Source organism: Oncorhynchus nerka, linkage group LG14 (genome assembly GCF_034236695.1).
Source record: "Oncorhynchus nerka isolate Pitt River linkage group LG14, Oner_Uvic_2.0, whole genome shotgun sequence".
Classification (NCBI taxonomy): Eukaryota; Metazoa; Chordata; class Actinopteri; order Salmoniformes; family Salmonidae; genus Oncorhynchus; species Oncorhynchus nerka.
In genome coordinates, this window is record NC_088409.1 from 45,905,405 (window position 1) to 45,929,241 (window position 23,837).

General features: G+C 44.6%; 1 protein-coding gene across 1 annotated transcript; it reads right to left on the reverse strand.

The window, feature by feature from the left end:
* Window positions 1–16,652: 16,652 nt before the first annotated feature.
* On the reverse strand, window positions 16,653–21,370 carry LOC115141221 (complement C3-like). Its single transcript, XM_029679964.2, has one exon. The coding sequence runs from the start codon at window positions 21,344–21,346 to the stop codon at window positions 16,739–16,741; it is 4,608 nt and encodes a 1,535-aa protein (XP_029535824.1). The 5' UTR covers window positions 21,347–21,370; the 3' UTR covers window positions 16,653–16,738.
* Between the last annotated feature and the right edge of the window lie 2,467 nt (window positions 21,371–23,837).

The window sequence follows — 23,837 nt, forward strand, 5'->3', positions numbered from 1 at the left end:
GTCATTTATCAGAAACAGACAAATCGTACAAAACAAGCATGACGTTTCACCAAGTAGAACATTTAGGAAATATTTCCCCCTTTTAAGCTGGCCTTCAAAGTCCAATGCCAACTCATTTAGACATACTGTTGACAGCCTGAGCAACCAAATACAATGCCACACAACCACCAGAAAACCAGATCTGGAGATGGTTTTGAGAGAGAGCGAGAGACTGACTATCTTTTAGGGGGGTACAGTGACTTAGCTCAGCTGTCCCCTTCAATTTGGTATTCTTTTCCCAAGGCCCAGTGGGTGTTCATGCCTCCCATGCTCTTACCACATCACTGCTCCCACATTCTGGTGGTGAGAGGGGGCTGACAATGTTGATGAACGCTCGCCATTTGCTGTTCGCCATTCGTTTTCCCTCCAAAGCAGCTGGACTCTATTACCATCACGATTTATGTCCCTCTGCTCCCCAACGTAAACGCATGCAGTACTGATCATCACGCGCAACTCTCATTTGACTGATACGACTTATAACTGCTAATGCACCTTGGCGAGTCTAATGACTCGAGTCTAATGCAAGACACTAATGGACTTGGCTAGGGAGAAGTACGTTTGACTTATTAACCCAAACACAGAGGTGTCTTCCCCGCACTACTGGTGTGTTTCGAAGTCACTGAAATGTTTTGAGAATCTCTTCTCTATCTTTGAATCACATTTAGTTTGGTTACTCGGGTATGGCCTGATTCATGTCTTGGAACAATGATGTAATGGTTTTCTTATTGACTTAACTTCCCCTGTTTAGTTGGATCAGTGAATATTGATAGAATGATACGTGTCCCTATAGAGTATAAACTAGATGGCTCGTCTTTTTATGAGCACATGATCTAACCGTATAAATCTTATCTCACTGGGATAACATCTAGCCGACTGACGCAGTTGCTTAGATTAGAATAGTCACTAGAAAATCTATTTAACAGCTGTATTCATCCGGCCCAGCAGAGGGCAGCCCAGCAACACAGAGGTGTCAAACCACAGATCACATTTGCCCACACATGTTCACTCTCTCAAACCGCTCTCTCAGTCAGTGGAGGCTGGTGGGTGGAGCTATAGGAGGACGGACTCATTGTAATGGTTGGAATGGAATAAATGGAACGGAGTCAAATGTGGTTTCCATACGTTTGACACCGTTCCATTTATTTCATTCCAGCCATTACAATAAGCCCATCCTCCTATAGCTCCTCCCGCCAGCCTCCATTGCTCTCAGTCAATGATGTAGCCTACCAGCAAAACCAGAGAAAGAGACTGTGTGTCATAGAGAGATAGCGATTCACACATTCAAATCCCTAACATATCTAAAAGAGTCATAAAACGTTCAATAGAAATGTTATAGTCAAGCTTTAGTGTGTTCCCTCTCTTCATCCACTTAGTCAAGACCCAGTTTGCCCATAGTGCTGCCTAGAGGGCGAGGGGCAACTATTTTTAGGCAGATGTCAGCAGACAAGTAATGAGTAATGGAAGGGGCAGTGGGCAATGCCAAGGTGCTGAATGAATTCTCAGAGAATGGAGGGTGAAAAGAGGAGGAGGAGGTATGTGTGTGTGATTGAGAGAAAGAGAGAGTGTGTGGTGTGGTGTGTGTGTGTGTGCGGTGTGGGTGTGAGCGAGAGAGTGTGTGTTCGTTAGATTTACGAGGCTCTGACGGACATGGAGCAGGATAAAGGTGCCTGTCGGTCAGAGTTAGGGCATGCCACTCACTCCTGGGATAGCAGGGCTGGGTGACATAGTGGCGGTGCAGATTTGGCAACATCACTTTGATCTATTATCTCCTCATCAGCGGACGGAGAGCTGCCCAGCCTGCCTGCTGATAGGTGTACTGGAGATGTTGCCATATCAACCCTATTCTTAGATCGCATTCCTGTTCACAGGGTGGAGAGGCCATAAGAGTTAGCCTTATAGAGAACGGTAAAGCAGGAATCAACCGAGCTAATTCAGTCCTATGACTTTGCGTGTTATCTTATCTGGGTATTCTCAGACAAACATTGGTTGTCTGTTATTCTACCATTACCTATCCAACTACTGTAAAAAGCCTGATGCCTTTGGCAGTCATGTCTACCTCACTTCCCATTCACGACGTGGTGCAACTTGCATCCGCTGTTCTTGTCGTAAACCCCCTGCACCTTTTGACCCGTGGAATCTTGTAAACGGTGTGGAAGCGCAAATGTGTCGTCTGTGCCTGCCGGATTTAACGAGGTAGACAGGTCAGTGAGGGGTCAAGCCATGCCTGCATCTGAACCATGAAAAACTAGAGACCACACACACAGGCATGCACACACTAACACAAAGGGATGCACACACACGCAAGTTCACGCACGCACGCACACCCCTAATACAGTACATTGCACCCTTTATCTGCTCAGCAACAACAACAGGACCCCTTAACACAGCTGCTATCTGATGGCAACACATTAATGGCAGGCCACAGAAAGGCAGGCACTCCAAATAAGCCCATTTCTTTATCCCTGGAGATGCTGTTCCACCTCCAAGTTGACCTGGCCTCTCAACTGCTCTGACGAGAGACAAGGGTTTCTAACAGCTGTCCCAAACCCGATCACACACGCACGCACACACACACACTAGAACCTATCACCTCCCTACAGTGCCTGTTGTTATGGAGTTGCTGATTGGGAGGTCTCAGGGCCCACATTCCATGGGGGTGGCCCAACCACAGTGGTCACAAAGTAGCTGACTCTAGAAAGGTATCAGCTGGAGCATTGACATAACTTTTGGAGTTAATTTTCATGCAGGCACATTCTTGGGCACTCTTTGATGAGGAGTGTGGACCTCTGGGGTTGATGTATAGAGTGGATACAAGCATATTGGTTTTAAGTTAGAACAGACAGGTGTTGTTGAGAAGGGAAGCATATGCTGTATAGACACAGTACAAGTCAAAAGTTTGGACACACCTACTTATTCAAGCATTTTTCTTTATTTTTTACTATTTTCTACATTGTAGAATGAAATAACACATATGGAATCATATAGTAAACAGAAAAATGTTTTAAAAAATCTAAATATATTTTAGATTCTTCAAAGTAGCCACCCTTTAACTTGATGACAGCATTGCACACTAGTGGCACTCTTTTCTCAATCAGCTTCGCCTGGAATGCTTTTCGACAGGGTCTTGAAGGAGTTCCTACATATGCTGATCACGTCTTGTTGGCTGCTTTTCCTTCAGTCTGCGATCCAACTTATCCCAAAACATCTGAATTGGGTTGAGGTCGGGTGACTGTAGAGGCCAGGTCATCTGATGCAGTACTCCATCACGCTCCTTCTTGGTCAAATAGCCCTTACACTGCCTGGAGGTGTGTTGGGTCATTGTCCTGTTAAAAAAACAAATTAATGTCCCACTAAGCGCAAACCAGATGGGATGGCGTATCGCTGCAGAATGCTGTGGTAGCCATGAATTCAAATTAAATCACAGACAGTGTCACCAGCAAAGCACCCCCACAACATCACAACTCCTCTTCCATGCTTCACGGATGTAACCACACATGCGGAGATCATCCGTTCATCTACTATGCGTCTCACAAAGACACAGCGGTTGGAACCAAAAATCTCAAATTTGGACTCATCAGACCAAAGGACAGATTTCCACCGGCCTAATGTCTATTGCTCGTGTTTCTTGGCCCGAGTAAGTCTCTTCTTCATATAATCTACCAATTATATGCATATCCTAGCTTCTGGTTCTGAGTAGCATGTTGTTTACTTTGGGCACGCTTTTCATCCAAAATTCCCGAATGCTGCCCCCTATCCTAAAAAAGTTAAAACATGGAAAATCATGCAGCTCATTAGTTCAGCAACACATTGTAATATGGCCCAATACACTTCTGTGGATCAAATTCAACCCACTAACGTTATCAATTAAGCAATGGCGACCTACCAGAAACCAAGAAGTGATGCATCTGCAGTAACCGAGTATTTCAGCCACTCTCTTCCTATGAACCAGATGCTACTAAATGATTTTTTTTTTTTTACAGAAAACCTGCGGCTAGAGTAGGATTCTATAGGCTAACCTGGGCTTGCTCCTCTGTTCCAAGATCATCAGGAACAGTTGTAAGTGGAGCAGGCTGTGGAGCCATTATCTTGGCGGCACTAGTGGAAGGCTAGCTGGAGCTCGGCAGCATCAACATTGCTGGGCTCGGTGGCGGCCTCAGTGGTTTGATTTCTGATATCCATTGTGGCAGTGGCAGATTAGCTGGTTAGAGCGAAATAGGCTAATAACACTAACGCCTTTTACAGCTTGCTAAAACGCTTACTAAACTCTGTAATGGTGAGGCAGAGTTGAGTGAAGCAGCTTCAACTGTAAACTTGACCCCGTCCTTATAAATCTAAATCAAATATTACAGGCGGAGGAGTATCACGTTATTCACATAGCCTACCCTAGATGAGCAGCCTCATACCTAGCCACCCAGTGGCTTTCCATAGCACCCCTATACATAAACATACACACTCTCCACGACGCTGATACAGCACAGATGCAGATTTCAGAAAATGTAAACGGAGGTGGCACAAGTTTCAACTGAGGGGGCTAAAGCCCCTTTTTGCCCCCTTGTGGGAGCCCGGCTCAATGTTGTCACTGACTCTCTGCACCATATACCATGGTTATATCAATATCACATCTCGAATTCAGTCGGTGACACAGCCTTGATTTGCTGGATCTGTTTGTCTCTTAATTTCGGCGCTGACAGTGGACACGGTTTACGACATCCCCACCCGTTAGCCCATATGCTGTGGTTATGTTCAGTTCCCAGGGATAGTTGGGTATCAACCATATTGCACTGCACATTAGTACTGTAGCAGGCTACTGTAACGACAACAAAGGGAGCCAGGAAGCAGGTGCAGATGGTGAGTTTAATAATAACGAACATTGCGCGTTACAAAACAAGAGCAGCGTCTGGACATGAACACAGAACCTATACTGCCTGATGACTCAAGTAGGTGAGGGCTAAATGAAGGGAGAGTAATGAAGTCCAGGTGTGCTTAACGATGGGGAGCAGGTGTGCGAATGTGGGTTGCCAGGACTGGTGGTTAGTAGACCGGCGACGTCGAGCGCCGGAGGGAGGGTGCAGGAGTAGGCTTGACAGCTACAATCATTGAAATATAATTACCGTTACTACATATTGAGTGTACTGTCAAAATGCTGTGGTCTGGGGGACTTTTCTCATTCTATCTCTATTAATCCCATTGCACCTTCAGTAGCAGTCTACAATCATATAAATACTGTATAATTATTGTTAAGTGTACCCATAAGTGTAATGTTCTAGTCATTCTATTTCTATGGCTACAGTAATAATGTGTTGCTGTAGGCTACTGTAGCACTGCCTCTTGGATGCCTTCCAATTAAGGAATAATGATGATGGCCAGATACATGTAAAGTAGAAAGGAGATTCTCCATGGCACAAGCCTGTGTTATTATTGGCTAGCTAAATCAGGCCCTTGGTACAAGGGCTATAATTCAGTGTAGTACAGGCAGACTCCCTACACAGTTTTCTGGGGAGCACCTGTAGTGTCTTATTTTCCACTGGGTTATGCAAGGCAGCTCTGTAACACACTACTTTTATCTAGTACAAGTTGTTTTTCATATCACCACCACCCACATTTAGCACTTAAATTGAAAAATACCCTGGATAGAAATGGTTTGAATGTTGAAACCATATGATCCAGTAGATTAAACATTTCTCAAATGGTTTGAAAAACCTTTCAGGATGTGAATTTCGAATTACCCTGTCTGTCCTTTAAATAAAATAAATAACATTTTCAAGACAATATGTTACTGTATCATTTGACCTTCCTCCCTGTGGCCTGCTCTGTTCATGTTTCTAGACCAGCACTAAATCTTACCATTCTTATCAATGACCTCTCAGATCATAGTAATTTACTGCCAAGGGGTCAACAAGATGCGTGTGTCTGCATGCATGTATGTGTATCCATGTGTGACATGTGAGAACAGCTGCTCTGGGACCCTGGAGAGTTTGAATGAGAAGGAGTAGGGGAGTGGCAAAACAAAACTACCATCCACCACGGCAGTGGCCTCTGAGTTATCTCCTATTCGGTCTGATTTAAAGGAAAATTCTAATCACAGAGTGACACCCACTTCTGGTTACCCACACTGACCTGCTGCTCACCTTACTGGGTCAGGTTAGACTCCCGGCCAGGGTGGGCAACTCCAGTCCTCGAGGGCCTGATTGGTGTCACACTTTTTCTCCATCCCTAGCAAACACAGCTAATGAAATTGCATTCTAAACTGAAGATCATGATTAGGTGATTATTGGAATCAGGTGTGTTAGCTGGGACTGGGGCAAAACTGTGACACCAATCAGGCCCTAGAGGACTGGAATTGCCCAGCCCTGGGAGGCTAAACTTAGCAAAGGGATAGGAAGTGGTCATGGTTATGATAGAAGTGGTGGTCAAGGCTTGCAGTATATTTGACAAGTTACTCTTCCAGTTGAGTAGCAAATGAAATGTACTTCCTCAGACTTGAGCACTTGAATAGTGAGCAGGCATGCTGTTTCTCTCATACTCAACTCTGATGCCAAGTATTTCAATGAAACTAGAATTCCCTTTATCTCCTTAACCACATCAGATTTAGCCCCTGGACCTTCCCCCCTGGGCACACACTGGTTGAATCAACATTATTTCAATGTAATTTGTCAACATATTGTAACATGGAATCAGTGTGGGAAATACATTGGATAAAAAAGTCATCAAATAGTACTGTTTTCATCTCATTTCAACCGGTGTTGTAAACATTGAATTGGGATAAACGTCAATTTAAATACATTTACTTAACCTGACTAACAGTTTGTTCCATCAATCTAATTCCAACATAATCATCAGAACAATGTATTCGTAGAAATTGCGTTGAAGATTCCACATAGAAATTTAAAAATGGTTTTCATTCCGTATTCATTATACAAAACATTAAGAACACCTGCTCTTCCCATGACATAGACTGACGAGGTGAATCCTGGTGAAAGCTATGATCCCTTATATCACTTGTTAAATTGTTATAGATGAAGGGGAGGAGACAGGTTAAAAAAGTATTTTTAAGCCTTGAGACAATTGAAACAGGGATTGTGTATGTGTGCCATTCAGAGGGTGAATGGGCAAGACCAAAGATTTAAGTGCCTTTTAAACGGGGTATGATAGTAGGTGCCAGGCGCACCAATTTGTGTCAAGAACTGCAACGCTGCTGGGTTTTTCACACTCAACAGTTTCCTGTGTGGATATTGTTATCCACGTCGGCACCAACGATGTTAGGATGAAACAGTCAGAGGTCACCAAGCGCAACATAGCTTCAGCGTGTAAATCAGCTGGAAAGATGTGTCGGCATCGAGTAATTGTCTCTGGCCCCCTCCCAGTTAGGGGGAGTGATGAGCTCTACAGCAGAGTCTCACAACTCAATCGCTGGTTGAAAACTGTTTTCTGCCCCTCCCAAAAGATAGAATTTGTAGATAATTGTCCCTCTTTCTGGGACTCACCCACAAACAGGACCAAGCCTGACCTGCTGAGGAGTGACGGACTCCATCCTAGCTGGAGGGGTGCACTCATCTCATCTACCAACATAGACAGGGCTCTAACTCCTCTAGCTCCACAATGAAATAGGGTGCAGGCCAGGCAGCAGGCTGTTAGTCAGCCAGCCAGCTTAGTGGAGTCCGCCACTAGCACAGTCAGTGTGGTCAGCTCAGCTATCCCCATTGAGACCGTGTCTGTGCCTCGACCTGGGTTGGGCAAAACTAAACATGGCAGTGTTCGCCTTAGCAATCTCACTAGGATAAAGACCTCCTCCATTCCTGTCATTATTGAAAGAGATCGTGATACCTCACATCTCAAAATAGGGCTACTTAATGTTAGATCCTTTACTTCAAAGGCAATTATAGTCAATGAACTAATCACTGATCATAATCTTGATGTGATTGGCCTGACTGAAACATGGCTTAAGCCTGATGAATTTACTGTGTTAAATGAGGTCTCACCTCCTGGTTACACTAGTGACCATATCCCCCACGCATCCCGCAAAGGCGGAGGTGTTGCTAACATTTACGATAGCAAATTTACAAATTTACAACAACAAAAATGACGTTTTCGTCTTTTGAGCTTCTAGTCATAGTCACTTTTTATAGCTACTGTTTACAGGCCTCCTGGGCCATATACAACGTTCCTCATTGAGTTCCCTGAATTCCAATCGGACCTTGTAGTCATAGCAGATAATATTCAAATTTTTGGTGACTTTAATATTCACATGGAAAAGTCCACAGACCCACTCCAAAAGGCTTTCGGAGCCATCATTGACTCAGTGGGTTTTGTCCAAAATGTCTCTGGACCTACTCACTGTCACAGTCATACTCTGGACCTAGTTTTGTCCCATGGAATACATGTTGTGGATCTTAATGTTTTTCCTCATAATCCTGGACTATCGGACCACCATTTTATTATGTTTGCAATTGCAACAAATAATCTGCTCAGACCCCAACCAAGGAGCATCAAAAGTCGTGTTATAAATTCACAGACAACACAAAGATTCCTTGATGCCCTTGCAGACTCCCTCTGTCTACCCAAGGACGTCAGAGGACAAAAATCCGTTAACCACCTAACTGAGGAACTCAATTTAACCTTGCGCAATACCCTAGATGCAGTTGCACCCCTAAAAACTAAAAACATTTCTAATAAGAAACTATCTCCCTGGTATACAGAAAATACCCGAGCTCTGAAGCAAGCTTCCAGAAAATTGGAATGGAAATGGCGCCACACCAAACTGGAAGTCTTCCGACTAGCTTGGAAAGACAATACCGTGCAGTATCGAAGAGCCCTTACTGCTGCTCGATCATCCTATTTTTCCAACTTAATTGAGGAAAATAAGAACAATCTGAAAAAATGTTTTGATACTGTTGCAAAGCTAACTAAAAAGCACCATTCCCCAAGAGAGGATGGCTTTCACTTCAGCAGTAATAAATTCATGAACTTCTTTGAGGAAAAGATCAGGATTATTAGAAAGCAAATTACGGACTCCTCTTTAAATCTGTGTATTCCTTCAAAGCTCAGTTGTCCTGAGTCTGCACAACTCTGCCAGGACCTAGGATCAAGCGAGACACTCAAGTGTTTTAGTACTACATCACTTGATACAATGATGAAAATAATCATGGCCTCTAAACCTTCAAGCTGCATACTGGACCCTATTCCAACGTAACTACTGAAAGAGCTGCTGTGCTTGGCCCTCCTATTTTGAACATAATAAACGGCTCCCTATCGACCGGATGTGTACCAAACTCACTAAAAGTGGCAGTAATAAAGCCTCTCTTGAAAAAGCCAAACCTTGACCCAGAAAATATAAAAAACTATTGGCCTATATCGAATCTTCCATTCCTCTCAATTTTTTGTTAGAAAAGGCTGTTCCTGCCTTCCTGAAGACAAACAATGTATACGAAATGCTTCAGTCTGGTTTTAGACCCCATCATAGCACTTGGACTGCACTTGTGAAGGTGGTAAATTACCTTTTAATGGCATCAGACCGAGGCTTTGCATCTGTCCTCATGCTCCTAGACCTTAGTGCTGCTTTTGATACCATCGATCACCACATTCTTTTGGAGAGATTGGAAACCCAAATTGGTCTACACAGACAAGTTCTGGCCTGGTTTAGATCTTATCTGTCGGAAAGATATCAGTTTGTCTCTGTGAATTGTTTGTCCTCTGACAAATCAACTGTAAATTTCGGTCTTCCTCAAGGTTCCGTTTTAGGACCACTATTGTTTTCACTATATATTTTACCTATTGGGGATGTCATTCGAAAACATAATGTTAACTTTCACTGCTATGCGGATGACACACAGCTGTATATTTCAATGAAACATGGTGAAGCCCCAAAATTGCCCTCACTAGAAGCCTGTGTTTCAGACATAAGGAAGTGGATGGCTGCAAACTTTCTACTTTTAAACTCGGACAAAACAGAGATGCTTGTTCTAGGTCCCGAGAAACAAAGAGATCTTCTGTTGAATCTGACATTTAATCTTAATGGTTGTACAGTCGTCTCAAATAAAACTGTGAAGGACCTCGGCGTTACTCTGGACCCTGATCTCTCTTTTGAAGAACATATCAAGACCATTTCAAGGACAGCTTTTTTCCATCTACGTAACATTGCAAAAATCAGAAACTTTCTGTCCAAAAATGATGCAGAAAAATTCATCCATGCTTTTGTTACTTCTAGGTTAGACTACTGCAATGCTCTACTTTCCGACTACCCGGATAAAGCACTAAATTAACTTCAGTTAGTGTTAAATACGGCTGCTAGAATCCTGACTAGAACCATAGAATTTGATCATATTACTCCAGTGCTAGCCTCCCTACTGTCACACCCTGACCATAGTTTGCTTTGTATGTTTCTATGTTTTGTTTGGTCAGGGTGTGATCTGAGTGTGCATTCTATGTTGTGTGTCTAGTTTGTCTGTTTCTGTGTTTGGTCTGATATGGTTCTCAATCAGAGGCAGGTGTTAGTCATTGTCTCTGATGGGGAACCATATTTAGGTAGCGTGTTTGGTGTTGGGTTTTGTGGATGATTGTCTCCTGTGTCAGTGTTTGTGCCACACGGGACTGTTTCGGGTTTACACGTTTGTAGTTTATTCATGTATAGTTTTCTTATTAAAAACAAACATGAATTTCAACCACGCTTCATTTTGGTCCTCCTCTCCTTCATCAGAAGAATCCCGTAACACCTACACTGGCTTCCTCTCAAGGCAAAGGCTGATTTCAAGGTTTTACTGCTAACCTACAGAGCATTACGTGGGCTTGCTCCTATCTATATCTCTGATTTGGTCCTGCCGTACATACCTACACGTACGCTACGGTCACAAGACGCAGGCCTCCTAATTGTCCCTAGAATTTCTAAGCTTTCTCCTATAGAGCTCCATTTTTATGGAATGGTCTGCCTACCCATGTGAGAGACGCAAACTCGGTCTCAACCTTTAAGTCTTTACTGAAGACTCATCTCTTCAGTGGGTCATATGATTGAGTGTAGTCTGGCCAAGGAGTGTGAAAGGAAAGGCTCAGGAGCAACGAACCACCCTTGCTGTCTCTGCCTGGCCGGTTCCCCTCTTTCCACTGGGATTCTCTGCCTCTAACCCTATTACAGGGGCTGAGTCACTGGCTTACTTGTGCTCTTCCATGCCGTCCCTAAGAGGGGTGTGTCACTTGAGTGGGTTGAGTCACTGATGTGATCTTCCTGTCTGGGTTGACGCCACCCCTTGGGTTGTGCCATGGTGGAGACCTTTGTGGGCTATCTTCTGTATCCAACCCTATCTTGTCACAACAAAACTGATTGGCTCAAACTCATTAAGAAGGAAAGAAATTCCACAAATGAACTTTTAACAAGGCAGGCAGCCTAGTGGTTAAAGCGCTGAACTTGTTACCGAAAGATAAGGTCAAATTTGTCGTTCTGCCCCTGAACAAGGATGTTAACCCACTGTTCCTAGAATTTGTTCTTAACTACATTTACATTTACATTTAAGTCATTTAGCAGACGCTCTTATCCAGAGCGACTTACAAATTGGTGCGTTCACCTTAAGACATCCAGTGGAACAGCCACTTTACAATAGTGCATCTAAATATTTGAAGGGGGTGAGAAGGATTACTTTATCCTATCCTAGGTATTCCTGAAAGAGGTGGGGTTTCAGGTGTCTCCGGAAGGTGGTGATTGACTCCGCTGTCCTGGCGTCGTGAGGGAGTTTGTTCCACCATTGGGGGGCCAGAGCAGCGAACAGTTTTGACTGGGCTGCGCAGGAACTGTACTTCCTCAGTGGTAGGGAGGCGAGCAGGCCAGAGGTGGATGAACGCAGTGCCCTTGTTTGGGTGTAGGGCCTGATCAGAGCCTGGAGGTACTGAGGTGCCGTTCCCCTCACAGCTCCGTAGGCAAGCACCATGGTCTTGTAGCGGATGCGAGCTTCAACTGGAAGCCAGTGGAGAGAGCGGAGGAGCGGGGTGACGTGAGAGAACTTGGGAAGGTTGAACACCAGACGGGCTGCGGCGTTCTGGATGAGTTGTAGGGGTTTAATGGCACAGGCAGGGAGCCCAGCCAACAGCGAGTTGCAGTAATCCAGACGGGAGATGACAAGTGCCTGGATTAGGACCTGCGCTGCTTCCTGTGTGAGGCAGGGTCGTACTCTGCGGATGTTGTAGAGCATGAACCTACAAGAACGGGCCACCGCCTTGATGTTAGTTGAGAACGACAGGGTGTTGTCCAGGATCACGCCAAGGTTCTTAGCGCTCTGGGAGGAGGACACAATGGAGTTGTCAACCGTGATGGCGAGATCATGGAATGGGCAGTCCTTCCCCGGGAGAAAGAGCAGCTCCGTCTTGCCGAGGTTCAGCTTGAGGTGGTGATCCGTCATCCACACTGATATGTCTGCCAGACATGCAGAGATGCGATTCGCCACCTGGTCAAATAAAGGTTAGTTAAATAAAGGTAAAATAAAATAAAAATAAAATAAAAATACCTGTTAATTGAAATGGTGGTTGAGACAGTGCCAAGAGTGTGTAAAGTTGTCATCGAGGCAAAGGGTGGCTAATATGGAATGTCAAATCTAAAATATATTTAGATTTGTTGAACACTTTGTTGCTTACTACATGATTCCATATGTGTTATTTAATGGTTTTGATGATGATCACTATTATTATTATACAATGTAAGATAATAGTAAAAATAAAGAAAAACACTTGAAATAGTAGTTGGGTCCAAACTTTTGACTGGTACTGTATGTTATTTTACTCAAGCTATGACTTTGAAACAATGACATTGATTCAAACATAACATTTTCCTATTTAAAACAATTTGTTTAGTTTTGATTAGAATGATTTGTTCTCTTTTTAGGCCTCATCAGTAATGAATTTAATCTTGCCTATTGACAATATTTGGCATGTCCATGCTCAGCCATAATGCAGTTTACAGTAGGCCTAGCCCCTATATCAGTGTGAATGAGATTGAAGCCATGCAATTACTTAGAACAATGTGCAAACTGGTTCTAGTCGGCCTATTTAACAAAGATAGGATAGGTCTATAGTTTATTATTTCGTTTATGTAAGCAATTTAACAAACTATAACGGACTAACATTAGAATTGGAGTTGATTCCATGGCAATACATTAAAAAACTGTAAATACACAACCTCAAGCAACCACATATTTCGCAATGGAGCATGTTTTTTTACATTTACATTTAAGTCATTTAGCAGACGCTCTTATCCAGAGCGACTTACAAATTGGTGCGTTCACCTTAAGACATCCAGTGGAACAGCCACTTTACAATAGTGCATCTAAATCTTTTAAGGGGGGGTGAGAAGGATTACTTTATCCTATCCTAGGTATTCCTGAAAGAGGTGGGGTTTCAGGTGTCTCCGGAAGGTGGTGATTGACTCCGCTGTCCTGGCGTCGTGAGGGAGTTTGTTCCACCATTGGGGGGCCAGAGCAGCGAACAGTTTTGACTGGGCTGCGCGGGAACTGTACTTCCTCAGTGGTAGGGAGGCGAGCAGGCCAGAGGTGGATGAACGCAGTGCCCTTGTTTGGGTGTAGGGCCTGATCAGAGCCTGGAGGTACTGAGGTGCCGTTCCCCTCACAGCTCCGTAGGCAAGCACCATGGTCTTGTAGCGGATGCGAGCTTCAACTGGAAGCCAGTGGAGAGAGCGGAGGAGCGGGGTGACGTGAGAGAACTTGGGAAGGTTGAACACCAGACGGGCTGCGGCGTTCTGGATGAGTTGTAGGGGTTTAATGGCACAGGCAGGGAGCCCAGCCAACAGCGAGTTGCAGTAATCCAGACGGGAGATGACAAGTGCCTGGATTAGGACCTGCGCTGCTTCCTGTGTGAGGCAGGGTCGTACTCTGCGGATGTTGTAGAGCATGAACCTACAAGAACGGGCCACCGCCTTGATGTTAGTTGAGAACGACAGGGTGTTGTCCAGGATCACGCCAAGGTTCTTAGCGCTCTGGGAGGAGGACACAATGGAGTTGTCAACCGTGATGGCGAGATCATGGAACGGGCAGTCCTTCCCCGGGAGGAAGAGCAGCCCGTCTTGCCGAGGTTCAGCTTGAGGTGGTGATCCGTCATCCACACTGATATGTCTGCCAGACATGCAGAGATGCGATTCGCCATCTGGTCATCAGAAGGGGGAAAGGAGAAGATTAATTGTGTGTCGTCTGCATAGCAATGATAGGAGAGACCATGTGAGGTTATGACAGAGCCAAGTGACTTGGTGTATAGCGAGAATAGGAGAGGGCCTAGAACAGAGCCCTGGGGGACGCCAGTGGTGAGAGCGCGTGGTGAGGAGACAGATTCTCGCCACGCCACCTGGTAGGAGCGACCTGTCAGGTAGGACGCAACAAGCGTGGGCCGCGCCGGAGATGCCCAACTCGGAGAGGGTGGAGAGGAGGATCTGATGGTTCACAGTATCGAAGGCAGCCGATAGGTCTAGAAGGATGAGAGCAGAGGAGAGAGAGTTAGCTTTAGCAGTGCGGAGGGCCTCCGTGATACAGAGAAGAGCAGTCTCAGTTGAATGACTAGTCTTGAAACCTGACTGATTTGGATCAAGAAGGTCATTCTGAGAGAGATAGCGGGAGAGCTGGCCAAGGACGGCACGTTCAAGAGTTTTGGAGAGAAAAGAAAGAAGGGATACTGGTCTGTAGTTGTTGACATCGGAGGGATCGAGTGTAGGTTTTTTCAGAAGGGGTGCAACTCTCGCTCTCTTGAAGACAGAAGGGACGTAGCCAGCGGTCAGGGATGAGTTGATGAGCGAGGTGAGGTAAGGGAGAAGGTCTCCGGAAATGGTCTGGAGAAGAGAGGAGGGAATAGGGTCAAGCGGGCAGGTTGTTGGGCGGCCGGCCGTCACAAGACGCGAGATTTCATCTGGAGAGAGAGGGGAGAAAGAGGTCAGAGCACAGGGTAGGGCAGTGTGAGCAGAACCAGCGGTGCCGTTTGACTTATGTTCTGATTGGCTGGTGAGGGGCCAAGCCTCGACACACCGACAACTTTTTAATTCATCAAAACCCAGCCCAACTCTGTTATGATAGGGAAAATAGCAAAAATATTTTTGACACAACCCTGAACCTGTAGCAATATTACCTGCGCTTAGATTTACCATTGTGTTTGGTTTGTTAAAATAATTATCTCGGCATTGTGACCAGATTTCCTGGTCCGTCCATGGGCAGGTAGCCTAGTGGTTAAAGCGTTGGACTTCTAACTGAAAGTTTACAAGATCGAATTCTGAGCTGACAAGGTAATAAAAATAAAAAAACTGTTGTTCTGCCCCTGAACAAGGCAGACTGTTCCTAGGCCGTCATTGAAAATAAGAATTAGTTCTTAACTGACTTGCCCAGTTAAATCAATTAAAGAGAGATATTGTTTCAAAATAATGTCATGCTTAGTCAATCATTTTACTTTTGCTAAAGTATATTGATGAGTTAAATTGTTTGACCAACCAGATCTGCACACTTGTAAGATGTCCAGATACAATGCAGTGTAGGCCGTCATTGTAAATAAGAATTTGTTATTAATAACTGACTTGCCTAGTTGAATAAAGGTTAAAAACAATTATACAAAATATTCAATGCACGCCTGACTACCTCCAGATGTGGTCAGAAAGATCTGATTACAATTAGTTCACAATGTGTATTTTGATTGTCTACACCTGTCAAACAATGTGGACACAATCAGAATGTTGACAAGATCACGACAAGGGACGCATGTTAGCACCAGTCTTTGTCATCTGGGTTCAGGAAGAGAGTGAGGATGTTGGGCTATGGATAATGTGGGGTGATTATTGATATTTTTGTCTTTCATCTTCACTGATTGAGACTGAAATGTCCTTCAAACACTCCAGCTGTGTCATCCCCAAGGCTTACACGAAAGGTTCAGCATCAGTGTGTGTGTGTGTGCATGCACACGTGTGTGTGTGTGATCCCACTTCAACTGTTGTCTGCTAAAATACATACTTTATATCTCCCATGATGACATGTCTGTAAAACAAAAGCTCAATGACGGAGACACACTTCCTCCTGGTAAGGGTCAGTGTCCTTTGTTTCACCCCTAATGTCAAAACCTTGCTCATAATATATTAACCCCTAATTATTAACGGAAATAGTTACGACCCCACTCAACCTTAAACTTAAATGTCTTTGTTTCGTGTTTAAGACCAATAAACAATTACATCCCCATAATGACTGGTGATATGCACACAAAGGAAAGAGACAATATGTTTTTTTTAATGCTTTATTTCATGCTTATTACAGCAGGCAGGGTCATTTTAGTGCAAAAATAAAGCCATGGAAATGTGACTATGTCATTGTAATCAATGACGATATACACTTAAATGTATAAGTGTGCCATTTGCAGTCGTCATCATCATATTTTAACTTTAAAGATATATCTTTTTTGTTATACACGGTGTACATCATTTACTGGTCAATTTCTAACAGAATATATTCCAAGTGGGCGAACTCATCTCTATTCACTCTATAGGTTACAATGAGTTATGACAGGGCATGCAACCTGGATTGCAATGTTACAAAAATGTACATTTAACAAAGCAAGAAGAGAAACTAAACAGGGCAGCCGAAGGTTGTGATCTGGTTGATGAACTCATCAATGCCCAGACAGACTTCTCTGTAGTTTCTGGATGTGCACTCTTGTTGTGAGGGCCAGTACTCTATCCATGTCTCTTCTCCTAGGACACCACCGTAGTGTTGCGGTTGACATCTGGCTCATCTTTCTTCTGCATACTGCAGCTCTCTTCCGCACACGTGCACACGTCTCCAAGAGACAGTCTGCTCAGAGTACCACCCTCCCTCTGTGGGTGGTAGAACTTCACACAGTTCTTCTGGTTGTAGTATTCATATACAGAGACGGCAGCTGGCTGTAGAACTCCCACTTCCTGTACTCTGTGGATCTTAAAGGATATTTTCTCTTCTAACTTATGAGACACCTTGTTCAGATATAGGATGAGAGATCCTTTTTCAGACAGGACTTTGTTCATCTCAAACTTCTCTATGTAGCGCTCCCTCCCATTGTACAACCTTTTCAGATCGTCTGTGTCCACAATGAAGCCGGTCAGCAAGCCGATGTCCAGAATAGACATGGTCGCATCTCTCTCTGAGTTACGGTACAACACCTCAATATTGAGTATAAATGACTCCTTGGCGTCCTCGTGACTTGTTTTGTCCATCTTAGTGAGGGTGACAGAGAGGTCAAAGCTTTCACAGTCACTGTCCTTTTCCTCTGGCAGGGCATAGTACAATGTCACCACCGACAAGGTCGCCTCACCATTTCCTGAGGCTGTTACAGTCAAGTCCTTGTCTATGGAGTTGACCTTGTCTGTACGAGTGTGGAACTGGTTCTTGTTGTTGATGAACCACTTGGTGACTGATGCCCTGCCGGCCACCTCTAGGTTGATCATCAAGTGAAAGTCTTTCAGGTCCTTCACGTGGCTCCAATACTCAGCCACAGCCTGGAACACCATGATGGTGGACTGTGTGGATCCGTATCCCCCTCCCACCTTCTTCTGCTTGTTGAGCCACCTGACTATGGGGCCAGCCTCTTCGAAGGCCTTCACCTTGACCAGGGCAAGCAGGGCGTACGACGTGGCCTCCAGTGTGTACTGGTGAACACCAGGGACTGGCCAGTGGTCCAGCTGTGGAGAGGCGAACTTCAATAGGGTCTCCTTGTTGAGTTTCCCTGCATTGGCCAGAGCATAGGAGGTCATAGCTACAGCATAGGGGTTCGTCAGGTGGGGCAGACGCTTCTCGAGGTACGCTACTGCTTTAGACATACTGTCTTGTAGGCTGTTGACATACTGCTCACACAGTGAGTGTGCTTCCTGCATGGCGATGAGAACAAAAGCTGTCATGGAGGCGTAATTGTCCGATCCCATCATGTTACCCATTATCTCTGCATGAATGACAGGAGCAAACTCATTGAAGATGCCATCTGGCTGTTGTGTGTTCAGGATCAGCCACTTGACAGCAGTACAGAGCACGTTTTCCTGAACACTGATTAATGTACTGGACATGGCAAACACCTTCACCACGTATGCTGTCAGCCAGGTGCTGCTCTGTCTGCTGACCCAGGCAGCGTAGGAGCCATCTTCTTTACGGTAGGCCAGCTCACGTTGGTAACCAATGTTGATATACTTGATGGCTGTGTTCCGTCTGTCCAGGCCAATATCCTCCCACTTTTTGGTGTTGTCTAGGTAGTGTGTAGCAATGACAGGCAGGGTCATGTAGAACATGTTCTGTTCCCCAGATCCGACTGGCTGAACTATCAGACTGCCCAGAGAGTCTCCACTAATGGCCTGCTCCACCAGCACACTGGTCTTCTCTCCAGCTGTCACACTGATCAGTGTGTAAGCATCAGAGTTTGGCACCTGGTTCTTTGGAACTTCACTGGGTATTTGTGACGTCTGCTGACCACCATGTTTAACCGGGTTCAGGAGTACGTTGGTTTCCTTCTTGACCAGTACTCCCTCGGCCACAACACGCATATCCCTCTTCACCTCGTCATTGCTGTCAGAATTTTTCACAGATGCCTTGACCTCAATGGAGTACATGCCCAGCTTCATAGGGATGATGACATAGGGGACAACCCGGGTGGACATGGGGTCCAAGTTCACTTCCTGCCTGTACTTACCCTTCTTGCTTGCCGAGCTGCACACCTCGTCATTCTCCATTAGCTCCACACAGACAGTGATGGGGTCTTCGCTGTAGTTGTGGAGGATTGCTTTGACCTCCAGCTGTTCATTGCGGACGGCTGAGTAGGGCAGCTTGAGGTCGATGAAGAACTTCTTTAGAACTATCATCTCAAACGGATCTGCCACACAGATACCATGAGTTTTAGACAGGCTAATGGCTGTTATTTGCCAGGTGGTGATGGAATCCTTTCGGAAGATGTTCCTTATTACAGATGTGGACTCGCAGTGCTTGTTTTGGGCAGGGCATTCAGGAAGATTGATGTCCTCCCACATCCAGCTCTCAGGGATCTGACGACGAGACACAATGTCTTCAGACAGCATGTACGCATCATCATCATTCTCCTCACTGCGTGAGAGCAGCAGTGCATCCTGTTTGGATTCTATCTTCTTGGAGGCCATCTCAGTGCAGCAGACAAGGAAGGCTTGGACGCAGACGTCCCCATCTGTGATGTACTGGGCCCGTCTGTCACAGGTATATCCCATGGTGTTGTCTCTCATCCCGTCCACACAACACACCTTGGCCAGACCATTGTACTTACTGGCCATACTAGTGATGCCTTCACTGATGGTCACTGCTCGCCTCCGCCTAGAACGAACAGGACAGCTGGGGTCTGTTCTGATCCCAGTCCCTTTAGCAGTGTTGGTCTCAAATACCAGACCAGCATCGTAGAACACCCCCATATTGTCTGCTCCCCCTCCAGCTGTACAGCCTGTATCATGCTTCTCTATGGTGTCCCAGATCTTGGTCTGTGTGAGACGGTGTTTGCTGTTGAGAACGTAGACTCCCTTGTCTACAGCCACCAGTCCTACTTTCGCTCCCGGGTCTCCAGTGATGGTTAGACTGAAAGCCTTATGAGGCTCATAGGATGCCTTGGGCCTGGTCCATGTGACTTTCAGTGAGCCCATGCAGGAGACCTTGATGTCAACCCAGACAGAGTCTGCCACCAGGTCAGCTGCTCCCACATGGTAGTACGCTACGATGCGGAACGACGGAAGCAGCTCCTTGGAGACAGGCACTGACAGTGTCACCAGCGCGTTGCCCTGTCTTTTAAATCGGCCCACTTTCACCAGCTGACCTCTACTCAGGAACATGTATGTAATGTCATGGATTTGTATGGGGGTGGATCCCAGGTTCAGATTGATCTTAATGGGGTCTCCAATCTTCAACTCATTAGAACAAACCCCAACATGGAGAAAGTTCCCAGTGGAAGTTCTGTAGGGGAGAGCCTTCATGGTGGCCTCCGCCTGTCTGTTGTGGAGGATCGCCGGGTCCATGGTCTTCACAGTGATTGCCAGCTCTCTGGCTGATGCCACAGTGTTAAGTGATATTTTTGCAAAACCGTTGGCCCTGGTCACCCCTTTAGCATTATCTGGAGTCACCTCAATCGCCACTCCACTTGCTGGAGAGTTGTCAGGATTCGTAATGTAAACAGAGACGTCAAAGGGCATGCCAGGTTTGAAGTATTTGGGCGTTCTCTTGAAGAGGATGGTGTATGACGAAGTGACAATCTGGATCCCTCTCTTCTCTGCCTCTACCATTTCACCCCCACCCTCTGTTAACACGCTGACTGATACGAAGATGGACTGTTTGACCAGATCATGGATTTTGGGGAAAGTCTGTCTGATGTGTATATTCTTCAGACAAGCCACTCCTTTACCTTCTTTGATCCCTACTCTCTGCAGAGAGTCAGGGAATATATTTTTCTCGTTCTCTGTTGTGATGACACCAAACACCACATAACCTGTCCCTGTCACTTCCTTACCATGTAGATACCTGGCAGTGATGTCAACAGTCAGGTCATTGTCATCGACGTAGAAGAAGGCTTTAGCTGGGGTCAGACTAACCTCGAAGCTGGGCAGAACATACTCCTTGACCTCAAATTCAGATGAGAAGGTCTTTTGAGGTGTGCTCTGGAACCTCGTGACTACATGCCATGTCCCGAAACTGACGATGTCAGGGAGTTTGAACTGTCCAGATTTGACTCCCTTGTCTGGGTTGACGATCTCCCTGAAGATGGTAATGTTTTCAGGAGTCATGATCTCCACAGAGACTGTGATCTCTTTGTTCTTGGCGACCTCCTTGTCCTCAAATATCTCCCTGGTCAGAGGCTCCAGGCCTGGAGTCATAGAGAACACTCTGTAGTAGACGGTGCTGGCCGGAGTGTAAATGGTCCTATCAGTCTGGATGAAGATGTATCCAGACTGGAAGGAGACCAGGACAACCTTCTCCAGGAGGTGGTCAGGGAACTGGGCCTGCAGGACCACATACTGCTTCTGCTTGGGGTCATCCACAAAGTGGTCCCCCTCTGGGATGACCAGTTGTGTCATAGCCTGGAAGTTGTTTGCTTGATCCAGAACCACTGATTTAGAGACTAGCTCTTTGCTCTGCGTAGGGTGGTTCTTCACCATGATCTTAACATTCAGGGGACCTCCTGCATGGTCCTGAGATTCCACAAAGATGTTCTCATTACTGCCCACACGCAGCAGGTTAGGAGCTGACAACACTAGTAGTGCAGCTCCATCAGATAAGGTAGGTAAGGAGAGGGCTACAGCCAGAGCGGCCAGACACAGCAAGTTGCCGACCCACATCTCCCCGCTGATTCTGGGTCTGTAATAGTGCCTTCCCTCTCCTACCCTGGCTTTTATCCTGTCTATGGTTAGTTCTTTCTGTGGGAGGAGTTTCAGGGGTGAATCCCCCTTGGGGTGCGTTACTTCCCAGCAGTAGAGTTGGGCAACCAGCCAGCTTGATAAGAGTAGTTGGAAAGTCCACTGTTAAGCAAAACAAACAGCTCAAAATAGAGATATACAGGCTGGAAATGTACTGGACCTGTGGAACTACTGTGATTTATATTTAACCACTGAAACAAACAACTTAATAATACAAAATGTCAGAAAAAAGTTATATTATTTATCAGCAAATGGACATGGACGTGCTATTAGCAAAGCCGAAGCTAACTAACTCCATTAGTTCAGATCTGGTTTCAAGACAAGTCACTGTCAAAACAACAGAAACACCCTAAATGCCAAGGAGAGCTTGGTGCATCTCATCATGAGTCAGCACGCACACACGCATGCACACACACACACACACACACACACACACACACACACAACTATAATGATGTTCTGTAGTTCTGTACCTACCTAAAAAATGTGGTTAAATATGTGTAAAGAAATTAAAACAATTTTATATCCTGAGCTTTATTATATATTATGTTTGTAGGTGACCAAATACTTATTTTCCACCATAATTTGCAAATAAATTCATAAAAAATCCTACAATGTGATTTTCAGGATTTTTTTCCCTCATTTTGTCTGTCATAGTTGAAGTGTACCTATAATTACAGGCCTCTCTCATCTTTTTAAATGGGAGGACTTGCACAATTGGTGGCTGACTAAATATTTTTTTGCCCCACTGTATATATTCTGCTAATTTTACATTATTAACGCTGGGGTTCATTAATAGACACATTTTTTGGGGGGGGAATGCATTATGTAACTTAATATGTGAACAAATCCACTTTGAAATATGAGTCATAGATCTGTCATTCTCATTGAAAGCAATTCTAAGAAGCAGTAGATCTGTTATGTGCGCTATTTTTATGCTTCCTGTGCTTAAGTTTTGTTTTTAACTTTCGATTTTGAACAGCAGCTTCAAACAGCTGAAAAGGGTGGCTAATATGGAACCTCAAATCTAAAATATATTTAGATTTGTTGAACACTTTTTTGCCTACTCCATGGTTCCATATGTGTTACTTAACAGTTTTTGATGTTTCACTATTATTCTACAATGTAGAAAATAGTAAAAATAAAGAAAAACCCTTGAATTGGTAGGTGTGTCCAAACTTTTGACTGGTACTGTATGTTATTTTACTCAAGCTATGACGTTGAAACAAGGACATTGATTCAAACGTACCATTTTAAAACAATTTGTTTAGTTTTGATTATAATATTTTTTTCTCTTTTTAGGCCTCATCAGTAATTAACTTAATCTTGCCTACTTATATTTCATCTTTATTTAACTAGGCAAGTCAGTTAAGAACAAATCCATATGTTCAATGACAGCCTAGGAACAGAGGGACATAACTGCCTTGTTCAGGGGCAGAAAAACAGGTTTGTGCCTTGTCAGCTCGGGAATTCAAACTTGCAACCTTTCAGTTACTAGCCCAATGTTCTAACCACTAGGCTACCCTGTCATAGCATTGACAATGTTTGGCATGTCCATGCTCAGCCATAATGCAGTTTACAGTAGGCCTAGCCCCTATCTCAGTGTTAATGAGATTGAGCCCATGCAATTACTTAGAACAATGTGCAAACTGGTTCTAGTTAGCCTATTTGGCAAAGATAGGATAGGTCTATAGTTTATTATTTTGTTTATGTAAGCAATTTAACACACTATAATGGACTAACATTAGAATTGGAGTTGATTCCATGGCAATACATAAAAAAACTGTAAATACACAACCTCAAGCAACCACATATTTAGCCATGGAGCATGTTCTGATTGGCCAGTGAGGGGCCAGGCCTCGACACACCCACAACTTGTTAATTCATCAAAACCTAGCTCTTTTGTGCCAACTCCAGCAAGTGAGGCAATATTTGTGATAGGGAAAATAGCAAAAATATTTTTGACACAACCCTAAACCTGTAGCAATATTACATGCTCTTAGATTTACCATTGTGTTTGGTTTATTAAAATAATAAAGACTATTACAATGTGTTATCTGTCCATTCTCTCGGCATTGTGACCAGATTTCCTGGTCCTTCCATGGGCAGGTAGCCTAGTGGTTAGAGTGTTGGAGTTGTAACCAAAAGGTTGCAAGATCAAATCCCTGACCTGACAAGGTCAAAAAATCACTTCTTCTGCCCCTAAACAAGGCAGACTCTTCCTAGGCCATCATTGAAAATAAGAATTTGTTTTTAACTGACTTGCCTCGTTAAATAAATAAAATTAAAGAGAGTTATTGTTTCAAAATAATGGCATGCTTAGGCACTCATTTATTTTTGCTACAGTATACTGATGAGTTAATTTGTTTGACCAACCAGATCTGCACACTTGTAAGATGTCCAGATACAATGC

Excerpts from the sequence above, each read along its gene's own strand:
- LOC115141221 (XM_029679964.2), bottom strand. The coding sequence starts at position 21,346 with ATGTGGGTCGGCAACTTGCTGTGTCTGGCCGCTCTGGCTGTAGCCCTC.